This window comes from Strongylocentrotus purpuratus, unplaced genomic scaffold (genome assembly GCF_000002235.5).
Source record: "Strongylocentrotus purpuratus isolate Spur 01 unplaced genomic scaffold, Spur_5.0 spur5_scaffold_2, whole genome shotgun sequence".
In the NCBI taxonomy this organism is placed as follows: domain Eukaryota; kingdom Metazoa; phylum Echinodermata; class Echinoidea; order Camarodonta; family Strongylocentrotidae; genus Strongylocentrotus; species Strongylocentrotus purpuratus.
In genome coordinates, this window is record NW_022145605.1 from 7186117 (window position 1) to 7204017 (window position 17901).

At 38.5% G+C, this 17901-nt stretch overlaps 2 protein-coding genes across 2 annotated transcripts; one reads left to right on the forward strand and one right to left on the reverse strand.

Annotated features, from left to right (window-relative positions):
• On the forward strand, positions 1 to 7355 carry LOC105443252 (prefoldin subunit 6-like). Its single transcript, XM_030991542.1, has 4 exons — positions 1 to 166; positions 4111 to 4181; positions 4993 to 5117; positions 6465 to 7355. The coding sequence occupies exons 1-4, from the start codon at positions 100 to 102 to the stop codon at positions 6583 to 6585; spliced, it is 384 nt and encodes a 127-aa protein (XP_030847402.1). The 5' UTR covers positions 1 to 99; the 3' UTR covers positions 6586 to 7355.
• Positions 7356 to 11180: 3825 nt separating this feature from the next.
• LOC592668 (40S ribosomal protein S5) lies at positions 11181 to 17270 on the reverse strand. The gene is made up of 6 exons (XM_011672875.2): positions 17250 to 17270; positions 14312 to 14467; positions 13662 to 13871; positions 12693 to 12821; positions 11976 to 12074; positions 11181 to 11367 (listed from the first exon to the last, which is right to left on the reverse strand). Exons 2-6 carry the CDS (start codon positions 14453 to 14455, stop codon positions 11299 to 11301), a joined length of 651 nt encoding a protein of 216 aa, XP_011671177.1. The 5' UTR covers positions 14456 to 14467; positions 17250 to 17270; the 3' UTR covers positions 11181 to 11298.
• Between the last annotated feature and the right edge of the window lie 631 nt (positions 17271 to 17901).

The following is a 17901-nucleotide window of genomic DNA, read 5'->3' on the forward strand; positions in this document are numbered from 1 at the left end:
CATTGGCCGATTTTAAGACGAGTTACTACATACGCGCTTGTTACATTTGCACTCGAAATTGTATTACAATTTTTCACTTTCTTGTACGTAAAAAGCACCATGGCCAACGAAACTGTCCAAAAACAACTGCAAGAGGAGCTAGAAAAGTTCAAGGCATCAGAGAAAGGTATTTGAAAAACTTAGAAGCTGTAATTTATGAGAGGTTTGACTGAGATTAATCGTGTTCGAGATGAAAAAAAGAGAACATGATCGTGGATTATCATTGGGTGCGGAGGAACCGGTACGGGTGGGTGCGGGGACGCCGGGGTGAGGCGGGTTGACTCTCGGGGTGGCCCGTGATGATGGGAGGTGGAGCCAGGTACGTACAGGGCCCGTTCCTAGAAACCGTCATAAGTCTAACTTCTTGACTATCCCATTGAACGTGTGTTATAGAATTAACACATGTTTCAATGGGATAGTCAAGAAGTTAGACTTATGACGGTTTCTAGGAACTGACCCCAGGTCGCGCGTCGTGCCCATGCATGCCAGACAGTCATGACAGTGTTTCGGAGCCAACGGTAACATTGCAGAGCTCAGAGTCACAGAGAGAAAAGAGAGAGAGAGATCAAGAAAAAAAAAGTTTATCACTTATTCTCCGTCTCGGCATTAGCTTGGCCTTGGTCTTCTTAAACTTAGATCTAGGTCTATTTAAATAATAGGGTCTAGAGATCTATAGCCAGCCAGGTCTAGATCTAGATCTATTTAACAAAATGAACTAATTTTGATTTTTATATGACTTTGAGTTTGACAATGCCTTGGCCCTTGCCCTTACTTGCCTAAGACTTGAACTTGCTTGTTCAGATATGGCGCGTTAAAGTTAAACGACTGCAACATATAAAAAAGGCTGCTTTGTTTAGTTTGTTAAAGATGAAGTTGAGTTCTGGCCAATGCAGGGCTTGAATTTAGCGGTGGCCCGGTGCCAATGGCCACCTGAAACGCTGTCGGGCCACCTGAAATCACCGACTAGATGGCCCGGCTGGCCACCCAAATATTTGGACAGTAATATATAAATTATTTATCAACAACTTGTTTAACCTTTAGATCTACCCGAAACCGAGGCGACATTTATTTTTCCAAGCTTTTCCAAGCGACGCAATCCGATCTATCAAACAAGGAAATGTTTCGTTTCGCATACTAACTTTATAAAAACGATGCACGCCGTCGCGTCGCGTAGGTACTGTACACACCGCCGCCGCCACCCCGGCCTGGCCGGTACATAGGCGTAGCGCTATCATAGTATGCTACCGCGTATAGGGCAGCTGTCGATTGCAGCACAGCTAGTACGCTTCTCAACTCTTTGTTGCGCAGTTACAAACTGCGCATGAGATTTCTGGCGGGTAAGTTGGGGATTCCCAAATCCCAGCATTGTGATTGGTGTACTGACACTAAAAATCGTGTGCATGCAGCGGCGGGAGTTAGACTAAGTTGCTGTTCTAATAATGCGACGGAAAAGACAGTTACTGCTTTCAAAACAATAAAATAATCAATGGAATTAAATTAAGATGCTTTAAAAAATAAATGGATATCGTTTCAGTTGACGGTAGGTGTTTTTATCGCTCTAAAATTGAGGCTGCAAGAAAGGAATCACGCTTCGTGGTACCGATCGGGTGCGTTCAGAAACGGAAGTGGAAATAGATCTATGACCCACTGAAGACAGAGCAAGAAAATGCCAAACACAAGACTAAAATGTTGATCAGACTATTGCAATTAAATCGTAATACTAAAGGCATTAATTTAATTGTCAAAATAAATCCACAACATAATGGTTTACCCTTGATAGTTTGATGAAGGAAAATATATTAAAGCTCTTGAAATAACATCGAAGTGCCTTTCGTTCGTTCTAAAAATACGTATATAACGGCAAGCAGAAGTTACGAGTCAAGCTTGATATGCACGTACATCCCTACACCGTCATCCGACCTGATCGGAACAATAAGCATTAAACCAATTAAAAAAACATCACGGAAGACTTTAAGGGACTCCAATTCAACAAAATTACCGTAAAATAATTATTTGCTTTGACAAATAATACTATAGATATTCATAATATCTTACAGAAATAATAATATTTCATGAGCTACGTACTCGATATCGAGTTCAGCTAGCCATCATTTTGAAATGAGACGTAGTTGTCATGCAGTAGACTGTAGAGGGCAGTATGCAGAAGAGAGAGGAAAAAGCGCGGGCCTGAGATCACGTCATATTCACGTGACTATTACGTGATTTTTTTTTTCCCTCTCTAGCTGCGAGTTGCCGCATTCTGCGCTGCATGCATGACAACTACGACTCATTTCAAAATGATGGCTAGCTGAACTCGATATCGAGTACGTAGCTCATGAAATATCATTATTTCTGTAAGATATTATAAATATCTATAGTATTATTTGTCAAAGCAAATAATTATTTTACGGTAATTTTGTTGAATTGGAGTCCCTTAAAGTCTTACGTGATGTTTTTAATTGGTTTAATGCTTATTGTTCCGATCAGGTCGGATGACGGTGTAGGGATTTAAACGTGCATATCAAGCTTGACTCGTAACTTCTGCTTGCCGTTATACACGCATTTTTTAGAACGAACGAAAGGCACTTCGATGTTATTTCAAGAGCTCTAATTTATTTTCCTTCATCAAACTATCAAGGATAAACCATTATGTTGTGGATATATTTTGACAATTAAATTAATGCCTTTAGTATTACGATTTAATTGCAATAGTCTGATCAATATTTTAGTCTTGTGTGTGGCATTTTCTTGCTCTGTCTTCAGTGGGTCATAGATCTATTTCCACTTCCGTTTCTGAACGCACTCGATCGGTACCACGAAGCGTGATTCCTTTCTTGCAGCCTCAATTTTAGAGCGATAAAAACACCTACCGTCAACTGAAACAATATCCATTTATTTCTAAAAGCATATTTATTTGATTATATTGAAATATAAGTTTGTGAATTCCATATTTTTAATTCTATATTTCAAAATATCAGTGTGAAATTTAATTTTGAAAAACCCGAAACCCGAAAACCAAAACCGGGTTTCAGCTCGACGGTCGGGGCCCGGGCGGGGACCCGTTTCGACTCAGGCCTAAAGTAAATATACAATCAATTTTATATCTTCCAACAGAACTTGGAGCTCAAAGAAAAGCAGAAGTTTGGCGCCTTGTGTGCCCTGTACAATCCTAACTTAAGGGGGAGGGGGTCCTTGTGATGCATGATAGTCGAGGAGAAAGGGAGAAAAACATTGAAGTGAAGTTGAGACAGAAGTATAGAAACAAAGAGAGAGGATTTGGAATGAGAGTCTAAAGAGTCACTCACCTTTCATTATTAAATGCAGCTCATGCTGCTTTTAACACGTATAGTTTATGCATTTTTTTATTAAACATTTGCATTATTTAATACCGCATAAAAGTGGGGCCACCTGAAAATCCATTTGGCCACCCAGATCTCCTACCCAAGTGGCCCTGCTGGCCACCTCAAAAAAAAGTTAAGGGCAAGCCCTGCAATGCGATTGCATTGTCAAAGAAACGGTGTGAAATCGACCAGAAAAGGTTGATCATCTAGCATATAAGAATTTGTGTGTATTGCAAGGTTCTGGAATCATCAAAATGATAAGAAATTTGGCCAAGTCTTGGTAAAGTTATAAACACTGTACACAGAAAGATGTATATGGGACTACACGAACACGTGGCGTAAAAAAACCTACCCCCCCCCCCCCCCCCCCCCCCCCGAGTTTTACGAGTTACATGACATATTTAAAATATAAAGGCATTTGAAGAGCCATGCTTTTCAGGGAACATGTCTTATCTGATGTTCTTCCACGCTTGCATAATAAGAATGATAACGCTCACAAATTATTTTTCACCTCTTCCCAGAACTCAACCTTCTCTTTAAGTGGAAATGAATGTCAAATGTGCGTAACGAAGAACTTGCGAAATTGAGTGTATCCGCTATCCATCATCCATGCACTGACCTCTGCGTTGTAAGATACAAAAATGGGAAGCGTAGTTAAAATTTGTTCCCAAGTTTACATAAATTTTTCAATAATACTATTGAAGTTCAATTTGATTCTTTTTTGTTTCAGAATATCAAAATGTTGTTGGACTGAGAAAACAGCTTGATGCTCAACTGAATGAAAATAATATGGTGAAAGATGTAAGTATGAAACTTCACCTAATATCCTAAGCTAGCCTATGTCTCTTTAGTCAGTCCTATGTCCTATTGGTCGCATGGTCTTTAAGTGTTCTGTACCCTTGGTTTTCATAGCCCTAAGGGTTTTGTGGGATCAGTAGGACTGTTCTTCTTTCCAAAAGTTGTTGTGTTTAAAAAATACTGTACATAATGGTTAGGTCTGCATCGAAAACCATTTTTAGCTGGAAATTCCAGTCAACTGATCTATATCAGTCAAAACATTAATTGCCGTCATTGACCATTCTCTATTGAATACTCGCAATGTGACATTACCACATTGTTTATTTGTTTTTGTTTTGTTCCGTCTTCTTCTTCTTCTTCTTCTTCTTCTTCTTCTTCTTCTTCTTCTTCTTCTCATTCTTCTTCTCCTCCTCCTCCTCCTCCTCCTCCTCCTCCTCCTCCTCCTTCTCCTCCTCCTTCTCCTTCTCCTCCTTCTCCTCCTCCTTCTTCTTCTTCTTCTTCTTCTCCTCCTCCTTCTCATTCTCCTTCTCCTTCTCCTTCTCCTTCTCCTTCTCCTTCTCCTTCTCCTTCTCCTCCTCCTCCTCCTCCTCCTCCTCCTCCTTCTTCTTCTTCTTCTTCTTCTTCTCCTCCTTCTCATTCTTCTTCTTCTTCTTCTTTTCCTCCTCATTCTTCTTCTTCTTTTCCTCTTCTTTTCCTTCTCCTTCTCCTTCTCCTTTGCCTGAGTTCTTCTCCTCCCCCTGATTCACCTGCTGCTTGTTCTCCTTTTCCTCTTTCTTCTTTTAATTTCTTATTATTTTCTTCGAATCCCTACTAGGAACTTGATCTCCTAGAAGGAGGGAGCAAGGTGTTCAAGATGATGGGTCCTGTCCTCGTACAGCAAGATGTAGAAGAAGCCAATGCCACTGTCAAGAAACGTATGGAATACATCACAGCTGAAGTGTAAGTTAGACAATCACAAACAAACAAAACTAAGATTTAAAATAACAGATTGAAAGTCAGTTTTTTTTTAAAGATTCAAAAGGAAGGGTATTGCTTTTGAAAATTCATTACATTTACATGTACATGTGATGATGTTGTTTTCCAGAAAACTCTCTGGGCAACCCAACATTCATTGTCTGCTCATAATGTACATTTACTTCTTTAAAAAGGGATTGTTTAACAATGTTAAATCTGAGATAGACGGCCCTACGTGTTAACAGTGTCTGTGATATGGCGTAATATTGAAGCCCTAAACAAGTTGCGCTTCAAAATGATCAAGAAGTGCCTCAAAAAAGGAAAATCTTTGAGTGACCGGTTTTACCATACTCGTTTTCCCCAATAGACTGTAGTGTTATGCATCCTCACTTGATGCATAAATATATTCTAATACAGTCAAACCTATCGTAATATCCAGTAATTCCAGTTGTATAGAAATATTGCAGTTTGGTTTTCCTTGAAGAGTGATTTAGATTGAAACATTAAAGAAACAATATTTGATGTCTTTTGGTGGTTTTTATACCAGCAGAAAAAATACATAAAAGTGATGAGCGATTTAGCTTTGGAAAGCTCCAGAATAGCTCTGGTTAACGTGCTCTGGTAATATTGTATAACAATAAAATACTTAAAGGGACTTTTTAACATTGTTCAGATGAGAGATAGTGGCGTAAGGTAGTGACTTCAATGCTAGATGTACAATTAAAGATAATATGAAAATTTGAGCGAAAACAGACCATTATTCATGGTACAAATCGGGAAAAACTGATCCGATCGATTCCTTAATTCTCCCAACTATATTATTACAATTTAATTACATTTTACGTGAATGGAAATCTCACAAAGCAATAAAATGGCTCTACATTCTATTCCAGACATTTAAGTGTTGACAGATTTTTTATAGCCTGTTTTTATGTCTTTTTTTCATGGAAAAACGGTTGGGAAAATTAAAAAATGGTTGGGAGAATTTAGATTCAGAAGCGCCGCACATCGACGCCCGTTTGAAAACCCGTTGAACTTTGTTAAAAATCTTCATATTGCGTGAATTAATTTCGGATTTGGGGCATCGTAGTTTGATAATCCATACATACAAACATAATTTTACGTGTTTTGCAACCTGATTCAACAGATTTGTGAAATCAACCATCACAATATTACTAAGTACCTAAGTAACTATCACTCTGAGAAAATTGCACTAATAACATACCAAATCCTAAAAGAGCTCCAATGACTGATAATAATAATTTTCTCAATGCTTTATATACAGGTTTCTCTGTAATGAATCTCTGTGCATTTTTGTTGTTTTAATTACAGGAAAAGGTACGACACCCAAATCAAGGACATGGATAAGAAGCAAGAAGCTCATAGAGAGAAACTGGGTAAACTCCAACAAGAGTTCTCCAAAGCGCACGCGAAAGCAGCCGGAAAGACATAATGACGGTACAACGTATAGCCGTACTGACTCTTTGTATGAAACTCTTTTTGTTTATGATTGTGTGTTTTGGAGGCGTACTTTGCAAGCCGTGTCCTCTGCTTCCCTCATGGTCCATCAGCTGCACAGGATTTATTTACATGGCTGACTGGCGATGACCACCAAGTGACCACCAAATAACCACCAAATGACCACTGAATAACTTTAGAGTGACCACTGGATGACCACTGCTCCACCATTTTCCCGTCTGTGCTCCTTGTAGTGGAATTGGTCAACATCGAACAAACTTGAGAAAGACTTTTCTTCCCTCCATGTGTTAATGTTGATCCCTTCATCACACATACGTAGAGAACATGAAAACCTGCATTTTTATTTTACAGAATACTCCTGTACCCCATGGCAAGCATGAGCCTAAGTAAACATTGAGTTTTTGTTTGACGTAATAGTCGTAATTATTGGTACATGATTAGAAAGCTGAGGGTATATAACATAGACTCTAGGATTGGCCCAAACAGATATAAATTGGGAGTCTTCTTTTGGAAAAACTACTTTTTTGTGTGTATTTGAATTGTCATTTTTCTCCTCCTAAATAACTTGGAAGTTTTTTTGCTGATCAACATTGTACATGCATTAGTCATTTGATTATCACACAAATTAGTCTGTTAAAACTTAACGAGTTGATCGTTCAAAAATTATTCATTCATTTATGACAGTGATCTACCTGTTAAATGATGTAAAGACTTTGCAATAAATATAGGCATGTTCTTGTGAAAGACATGAAGAAAAGAGAACACTTTTGTCTGACAAAGCAGTATGTTTTATCATTATAAAAGAAATTACTTTGAAATAGTATTATATCAACCGTTACCTTATAATCTAACAAATATTGCATTTTCATTCAGTCATTATCAATGTGGTTTAATTATTTCTTAAGATCTTAAAGGGGTCAGGGGCCAATTGTTCTAGGTTCAGATATTTGTAAACTTGTAAAGTACTCCTTTCATGTCATTGTTGTCCGTTTTGATAATTTTGAGCTAGAACAGAGTTGTGAGAAATAATTAGTATACATGTACATGTAGAATGTATAATATTGTGTGTTTGCAGTTTCTTATTAAAATAATTTTTTCCCAAAACAAATGAATTGGTGATTCACAGACCTTATACATTTCCTGAATGTACATGTACTTGACTTATTCAAGTTTTTTCATAATGGGTTTGGTTTAAAAAATACTAATATTTAATCTATACAATGTATAACAGCAAGGAAAGACTGTGCCCAGAGCTTACGTTTACAATTGTGGCACACAACTGTGATGTACTGCCCCCAATAGCCATTGATAAAAAAAGTGAAATTACATTTCAAAATTTCTGATATATGTGTATCAATGACCATGAAGTGAGATGTATGTAAAAAATAATCCTGAAAAAATTGTTACATATGCATGCATCATTTTTTTAATACCCCCTTTCTTTTTTTTACTGCTGTTGGAAAGCAAAGCACTTTTTTTTTTATTTCCCCATTTTGTATTTGTATAATATTGCTCTTCAAAATAAATTCAGAAACAAATAAGACATGAAAATAAAATATGTTCATGATCCACAGTACTCTGCGTATGAAATGAAAAATATTTGATCGAATCGATTTATTACTGTAATGTGTTTGAGATCTTGAAAGAATGACCACAAAAAAAGGTGTGAATTGGTGAGAGATGGAAAGATAGGGAATCAAAAGAAATGTGTGTACCACATGGAAGGAAATATGTATTGGGGGGAGGAGGCATAGGGGAGAGATGAAGAGTATTAAAGGGATCGTTTACCAATGTTAAATCTGAGATACACGGTACTACATGTTACCAGTGCCTGTGATATGGAGCAATATTGAAGCCCTAAAAAAAATCGCGCTTCAAAATGATCAAGAAGTGCTTCAAAAAAGTAAAAATTTTGAGTGACCAGTTTTACCATACTCGTTTTCCCCAATAGACTGTAGTGTTATGAAAACCGTTCAGCGGAAGGTTTTCAAAATTTGTAATTCCAATCATTAATATCTTGATAATCAGACAGGCGATCGGCTAGTAAAAGTCATGGAGTTCCTGACTGACCTAAAGGTTTATAGTTATCATTGCAGCATGAGCTAAATCAAGGATTATTTCTAAAGGATCTAAGACAAAGTTACCGGATCCCTTTAAAGGAGTATAAATACCAGTAAGAGTAAATGAGTATGACAATGAGAAGGCACTAGAGAGAAAGATGAAAAAAAACAACGATATGAAACGGCAGATAGAGAAATGACTTGTGAAGGACGGAGAGTTATAAAAGGTTGTCAGAAATGAAAGCTTTCAAAATGGAGATTAAAAGCTTGTTTATATGTGCTGGGGTAAACCATGGATTTTCATTGGGGGAGGGGTATACTACTATACTGAATGAATGTCAAGTGGGGATGAAAAAAGTAGCTGCGCACAAGGGCCATTGAATGCTCGCTCATCTGCATACTGTATTACAAGATAAAAGAGTGTGAAGTGTCGATAATGTTTGTAAGAAACCTGCAATAAACGCTGCAATTCATTGCAGCAAATGTTAACAGGCCTTCATAGAGGGAGGCAAATTAAAGACAGGCAGTGTGAAAAAGAGTAGATATGCCAACCTTTACATTCAGATTTCAGGGAGGATTCATTCAGAAATCGGGGAGGTTTTTATCAATTGCATACAGCATAATAGGAATAATCTTTCATAAAATCAGGGAGGCATTAAAATTTGTGTGGAGTGACGTATCGAGAAAAACAAATTTCAGGGAGGGTTGGCATCTCTGGAAGAGCTTCGGTAGGGAGAAGGTTAGGATGGCCAAAGAAAACACAGGCATGAAACAATACGAGGGGCGGAAGGAGAGCAGAACTGCAAAAACGAAGTATCACATCCCAAATAGATTCATTACATGTTTATTTCAATAGACAGCTCTATTTATATCCTGGGGAGATTTTGCAAACTCATGTACTATTTACAGCCTCTCATGGGCTTATGCAGTTTTCTTGCTACTCCTGCGTCTTGCATTTGTTCTTCTTCTCTCTACCCATCCTTGCACTTGCATCTCCGTTATAAAGTTTCAATTAACAATCTCTTATGCCTCTGTTGCACTTTCATAAAAACATGTACTCCATACATGCCTACATTTGAAAATCAGAAATCTCTACAAATTATGCTATTTTCAAAAAAAAGAGGAACAATCCTAACTCTCCTATTCAATACTACAGACAAATTTGTAAAGGAAGATGAACACCTGCATTAAAATGATAATTATCTTCTCCCAAAAAGAGGAATGTTCCTCTTTAATCTGAACAGTTGGCATGTATGGTACTCTCTCTCTCTTCCCAGAGTCATCCTTTCAATATTCTTCTCTCACACAGAGTACTTCCCTCCTTCCGATTATTGCTCACTCTCCAATTTCCTTTATGCACAAGTCAGGTTACTTCACACATCTCTTTATTCTCTTCAGCCTCATTTGCACTTTCATTAACACATGTACTCTCTATTCCCAGAGTCCTCCTTCCAATATTCTTCTCTCACTTACCCTCTCTCTTTCTTTCTCTCAGAGTACTTCCCTCCTTCTGATTATTGCTCACTCTCTCCAACTTCCTTGTACGCACATGTTCGGTTACTTCTCCTTTGCCCCCCCCCCCCCCATTATTTTTTCTTTTATATTTATATTTGTAATATAAAATAATGTCTTTAACTACTCAGATGACTTTAAGTTCCTGTAATCCTGTAATGACTTAACCCTACGTTAACTGGGGGGGGGGGGGGGGGGGGGGTCAATTTGACCCCCCCCTCCCCCGTAGAAATTTCGCGACTTTTCCGAAACCGCGGCAGATATAAAATTTTCCTTTCATGACTTTTTTCTTTTGAGTCTTACGCATCTTTTAAAACAATTTTTTTGAAAATCGGACGTACAGTTACGGAGTCACGTGACATTTTGTTGTTGCATGTCAGCCCGAAAATCGCTCATTTTTGTGATTTGTGTACAAAACATATGGAAATGTCAATTTTCCTAAAAAGAGATAAAACATTGGTTATTTAGTCTTGTTTAAAGTTTGGGTGTTTTTTGGGGTCAAAATAGTTGAATTGTAGTTATAAATTAAATAAAACAACAAAAACAATAAAATACATAAGAAATTATCAAAACAAGAGATAACATAAGGAATAACCTGGCTCTTCTAATTTTTTTGTGTTGTATAATTATTTAACAAATAATATGTAGTGAAAAAGAATGCTTAAATATGAATAATGTATGATTTATGGGCAAAAATGTGAATTTTATGACCTTATTTGCATAAATTACCATTAATATGTAAATGAGTGAATTTTTCAAAAAATTGAAATTACCATAGTATTTTATACACTTCACTTGACATGTATGCAAATTTTCGCGGCAATCGGCAGTGAAACGGCTGAGATCTTAAGGGGGGTCAAATTGACCCCCCCCCCCCCCCCCAGTAAAAACCTGGTCTGAAATAGCCCAGTTAAAATAGGGTTAATACATTGACTTCACTGTCCATCTATAACTATCACTGTAACACACAATACAAAATCTGCAATACACTTTTTGGTTCCCTTTTTTTATGACCGATTATTTAATTTACATGTACAATGTATGAGACACTCTAATAAGATGTTGTGTGTGTCTCTGGAAGCTGAACCAGTCGACAGCAACGATGAAATCCCTTCTTAACGGTTGGATTTTGCAACACGCTCGAGCTCGTCCTTCTTCTTGATTGCGTACGAGTTGGAGGATCCCTGAATGGAAAGAGGAAGAATGAAGGAAAAAACAAATTAATAAAGCCTTAGTTCTATGGTTGTGCCATCATTAGTTAATCATGAAAGCTTAATCTAAATTTAATCAGCTCTTTAAAGATTTCCGTAGAGGTAAATGCAGAAGCACTATGAAATTTGAACCGTATGTGTTGGGATATGTCGGGAGATATTTCACAAGTTCCTAACTATTTGATGGTAACAGAGACCACTACAAGAACATATCTACTTAATCTCCTCAAAATTATGCGTAAGTTATTGTGGAGTCTCGCCAAAGGGCAAAGTCAGTGTGGACCCATTTAATTCTGATACATTAATAGAAGTGAACCTGTATACAAGGCCATTTGAGGGATATGGCATGCCACCACTTGGACAGGTCTCTACAGTCCGTCAAAAAAAAGATTGAATGCTTGATACTTTGCCAAATTTAATGAGTGGTCCTGATTCACAAGTTTCATGGTGCAAAATGACTAAATAACAATGACATTATGTATTTCTCAATTTAAAAATGGACGTTGTTGACAATATGGAAGAGTTTGAGGTTACAACATGTTCTGGTTTTACACTATTGCCGAGAGTAAAAAGAGGCTTACCTTGGCGGCATTGATGAGTTCATCAGCCAAGCACTCAGCGATGGTCTTGATGTTCCTGAATGCAGCCTCACGAGCTCCAGTGCACAGCAGCCAGATAGCCTGAGAGTTTAGGAGAGTATAAGAATACAAGAGTATAGGGAAAATAAGATGTGTGGTTCATTCTAGTCAACATAGGAGGTAAAACTATTCTTTAGACTTTAGACAATGCTATTAATTAATCTGTCATGAATTCGGGCCAAATGTTCTCTATCACATGAACCAAAACAGCAATAAATCCAATCATTTTAAGCAGTCTTCTAAACTTTCTCCAATCTACAGGAAAAAAATATTTCTTCTTGTTCACATGCTAAGGAGCTTTTGATGCACACATCTACTTCTTCACCTCCACCTGCAATTAGTGTACATGTAAAATGTTTTGATTCGGTCTGGAGGTGTTTTTTTTTCAAGGCAAGATCAAAATGTCTGAAGCCTGAAGTTGTATAATACACTTAAAGCCACACTGTCCTACTTGTAGCTACTTGCTCCCTTTATATAGAAAACAATGCCTAATCGGTGACCATTGGTCCCCCATGATCCTCTTTTCTTATGTTAATTGAGAGCCGAGTTGATGAGATAACCACCTGTGCAGTGACCTTGCAGGGCGGTCTAATCCCTCCTATAAACTAGTACAGATAAGCTTTAAACGAACACAGCACTGTAATTAGAATGGTTGTTTACCTGATTGACTCTCCTGAGTGGAGACACATCAACGGCCTGGCGACGGACGGTACCAGCCCTACCGATACGGGTAGAGTCCTCACGAGGTCCACTGTTGATGATGGCGTTCACAAGAACCTGTAGAGGGTTCTGTCGACAGAAAGATATACCAAAAATATGGGTGATTAATAGTCATGCTAGCTTTTAACAATAGAAAAAGTCTTTTACAATTCTTTTATTTTATATTTCTTTTCGTTTTGTGCTCCCGGGGTAAGATTTACTAAGTTCTGTGAATTGGACATTGTCTCTGCCAAGAGCCGAGTAGCATCAAAGATTCTCAGATTATCATTGCAAAACCATTTGTTCTAAGGCAAGATTTTGACATGCCTGAAATAGGAATACCTATGTTGACAAGAATAAAGATATTGGATTTTAAAAATTGTTTTCAAGGGTCCTATTTTTGATCTGATCCACGTTCATGTATGGTTGACAACATGAAAGAATCGGTGTATATTAAAAGTTTTGATGATATTCACAAAGTACTGAACAATAGTATCTTGGATTTGCCCATGTATTCATGATGAAACAATGTAGGTTACATGAATACCTCTCTGTCAATTTGTTTACATTTCTTTCATAAACTTTTACAAGCATCTGAAACACTGGCCTAGGTGTTTAGAGGTGTTGTGGTCCAAGTTGTTGGACTTTGGATCAAAGGGTCTGCGGTTTGAGTCCCACCATGGCACCAACGTCCTTTGGCAAGATATTTATCTACATTTGCCACTCTCCACCCAGGTGTTAAATGGGTACCAGTAGGAAGGAATTCCTTGAATGCTGTGAGCGCTGAAATCAGCTGCCAAGCAGAGCCGGGGCAATAGTTGGAGCGCCTTGAGCACCATGCATGGTGGATATGTACGCTATATGAATATCTAATATTATTATTATTATTATTATTATTATTAATATTATTATTATCATTATGAATCATACCTCTCCGGTGAGCAGGTGGATGATCTCAAAGGCGTGCTTGATGATCCTCATGGTGAGCAGCTTCTTGCCGTTGTTCCTGCCGTGCATCATCATGGAGTTGGTGATGCGCTCCACGATGGGGCACTGGGCCTTGCGGAACCTCTTGACCTGGTAGCGGCCAGAGCTGTGGGGGAGGTACTTGGCAAACTTCTCCTTCACTGGGATGTAATCCTACAATGGGAGGCAACGGTTTCAAGCAAATCAATAGCAATCTATCTATAAAAAAGTTGTATGGTTTTGCTTTTCTTCTTCAATTTTTTGCTTATTTTGTTCTTTTTATCTAGGAAGTGCATCAATAGTGGAACTATATTTTCAAGAAACTCTTTATCTAAATTTTTAACTGTGAAAAAAGTTGGTCGATGTAGGTTTTTGCCTTGCTATTTCAAATTTAATCATCTGCATTCAACAAGTATGCTCCAGGACTAGCAGACCGACTGGTGTTCTACCTACAGTTGAAATCCTCTTATTTCGATATCAAATAGTTTAGGCTAACGACAAAGGGATGATCCTTTAAAAAAAATAATTAATAATTATATTTCATCATTATTTTGGGGTGTGGTCAGAAAGATAATAGTCTGCTTCTTGGAAGAAATGCCTGTCGTATTACTTACCGTCAAGCTGATGTCGCTGACTTGGACCTCTTCACAGCTCCATCGACCAAACAGCTGGATCTCTGGCAACTCAGCAGCAGCTGGTGGCGGCACTGCGGCCGCTGCGGTGTTTGCAGCAATTTCATTTCCCCAGTCTTCCGACATTGTGTAAAGTTCCTGAAAAAAAAACACAGGTTGAGTGGTAAAGGATGTTCAGATTAATAAAACTTCCGAGATCTTTCTCAGCACATTCAAGGATTTAAAGTGACATTAATGCCAAAATATAGAGGGGGGGGGGGGGGAGGGGGGTTCTAAAGAAATCCCTTACAAAATCTTTGCTCACGTCACCTATAGCAAGGATTTATTTCTGAGTCTTCTTAGACTAAGACCCATATTCACTGGCTCCAAGCAAACACAGCATTTTGCCCATTTTGCTTTTATCTCCCTGAACAGAGAGCAAAGTTTTGTGAGGGGGCCCCTTTCATCCATCTTGACTCCTGGAAATGTTGTATTTTCATGTCATAGAGATATATGCATCATATGGCTCTTCAAAATAGTTCCAATATATCCTATCACATTTATAATATACACATTTCTAATGTAGGGTTGGGGACATCACTAAAAAGTTTAATCGGGACCAACAAGTGAGGAGTTACCCCTCAGCAGATATCTTACAAAAAGTGACCACAAAGTCTATTCAAGTTTCAATCTTCAAGAAAGTTTAATTTATGATCAATAAATATTATAATTATAAGACTATTATTTTGGCATCAAGTCAATAAATTAAAAAATTAGATGTTATCAGATCATAAACATAGAGAGGTCTCTTATTACATTTCGTAGACCCTACATTTTATATTATTCGTTTGTAATGATCACTTATCGAGCTGAAAGCTAAATATTACAGCATGTCCAATGCGTTGTCGCGATGTCAAAGCATTGCCCAGCCAGAGCAGTGAGGGCCTTGGGCTTGGCCTTAATCCAGTAGGGGCGCTGGTCCGAGAATAAGGATAGTCCGCATAAACGAGGATATCTTCGTAAACATGGACAAATCTCATCCTAAATCAATATTACCGCGTTGGCAATGCAAAAAAAAAAACAGATTCTGCGATGATGCTCCATGATATGCATGTATCACTTACACAGCACAGAGACTTCTACATTATGACGGATAAATCCTCAGAAAGACGAACAACTCGTGAAGTAGACAGTGAACTGGGGGTATTTACTCACGTGGAATCTGTTTTTCGCATTGCCAGCGCGCGGATCGGTAACCATACACCCGCAGAGCGCCAAAGAAAAAAAAGACGTCCACAAATATTTTTTAGGATGCGATTTGCACGTGTTAACGAAGATAACCTTGTTTATGCCGACGATCCTAATTACACATGGACCAGCACCCCCTACCCTACTGTAAATGTAGGGTGTCTGATCGCGCACCCGATGTTGTGTGCTAAAAATCTTCCCATAGAGATTACACGCATCCCTATGCAGCCTACGTGCATTGCGCGACCATGCAAAAAAAGTCAATTTTTTTTTTTCAAATCGAGATTCAAACCTTTATCAGTTGTGATCCTGAAGGTGATAATCAATGAATGAGGTGTCATATGAAAGAGCAGGTGAATTCCAATATTTCCAAAGGGGCGTAGCCCCCGAAATTCTAAAAATATCTTGGTCAAAACAGCAATTTAAACATTGTGTCCTGGCTAACTCTGAGGTTTGTCACTTTTGAGATATGACGCCCCGATCGATAAGTAGTCCCAGTCCTAAGGAACAATTCTATGTGATTATATTTTCGCTAGCCCCCAGGGATCACAACTGATAACAGTTTAAAAATACCCTTCTCGCTATTTGGTGGATCAGCTAATTAGGGGGCGTGCGCTCCGCTCAGTCCAAACCATGGTTACATCGCGTAACATCTCCGCGCACGAACGAAACCCCAAATTCAATTACACATTATAGTGACTGAAATTATGGTTGGAAATTCCCTCGATAAACCCGGAAGTGAATACACGTTATAGTCAATGGCAATATCGCGGAGACAACGTGCGTTGTCTCCGCGATATTGCCATTGACTATAACGTGCATTCACTTCCGGGTTTATTGTGCGACGAACGCCAACCATACTAGTCAATCGCACATGTCGCGGAGACAGCGTAGCTCAAGCTGCAAGTCGCGGATTGGCTTAGCAGCATGCGTACGATATGCATACGCTTGCATATCGCGCGATACAGCTGTTTGGCTAAATTTAGCAAAACAACATCACTCTGCGTGGACGTCTTTTTCGACGATTTTGACCAAAATGATATGAATATACCAGCGTGTTGGAGGGGCTGTAACTTTTGATAGAAACATCGGTGAGACTTGAAATTTGAAATGTATTATTCTGATAACATTTTTTATTCAAATATCAAACAAAAATGGTGAAAAACGATCCCAAATTGAAATTTGAAAAATCGTTCAGACACCCTAGTAAATGTAATCAACAAAGTCTAGGCCTAATAAAATTTAGCAGAGTTAAAACTTAGATCTTAAATGTAATATCACTGCCAATGCAATGCCTATATTTTTCTCAGTTTAATTCAAAGGCAGCGACAGGCTACATCGCACCTCCTAACAAACTTGGGCGACGCTTGAACCCGTACATTCTGGTACCACAGCACAGTACACACAGCTCCCATTCACTTCCACATGTCAACTGACCATCCACTACACTGTACACGTTCCGTAGACATTACAATGCGACCACTGTGCTGTGCACAAAACTCCGAGAACGGAGCGTTTCAAGGACGATAAAACATACTCCTACAGAATACCCCGATCACAAATCCCCAACATACATTGTACCAAAGATACAATTTAATATGAAATTTATCAATTTGTTGTATTTTTCATCATATTCCCTCTTATTTTTACGTATTTTAGTGAAACATTTCAATCATTCATTTCCATGTCTTACTTGAGAGCGTGCCGCACGGAAAAAGACTGATAATAGGGCGCCAGCTATCGGCAATAATTATACAGCGAGGTAAGGTCGATGTACCAATGTCGGAGTCTATGGTTTTCAATTTCAATTTCAATTTATTTACGTTTTACTGCAACTTTCATCAATACTGGATCTTTTACCATTTGAATTTGTTGTTCAAATGTCCATCTCTACAGTGTGAATTCAACAGCTGGAAACCTAATAATAACTTATATAGAATTGCAGTTTTTTTTCATCACAATGTGCCCCTATACTGTTGAGGGGGGGGGGGGAGGCTTGCGTTAATTGCACGCGATAAAAAATCCCCCCCCCCCCCCACAGAGGCGGTGGAGCCGATGGGCAGGGAAGTATAGTGCCCCCTCCCACTTTTCCAGGGCCCTAAAGAGCTCCTTTTACTTCAGATAAGCGCCCTTTTTTAATAATATAATAGGTGTCCGTTCCATTATAAGTACCTCTTACCACCTCGCGTGCACCCTATAATAATTGCCTATCCCCCCAATCAAATCTGAGAGGTGCTCATTTTACTTTAACAAATGCCCTTTTTTTTATTTTTTAAATAAGTGCTCTTCGATCCCCTTCTGATAAGTGCCCCTTAACCTTTGATGAGTGCCATGCACGCGTGTAC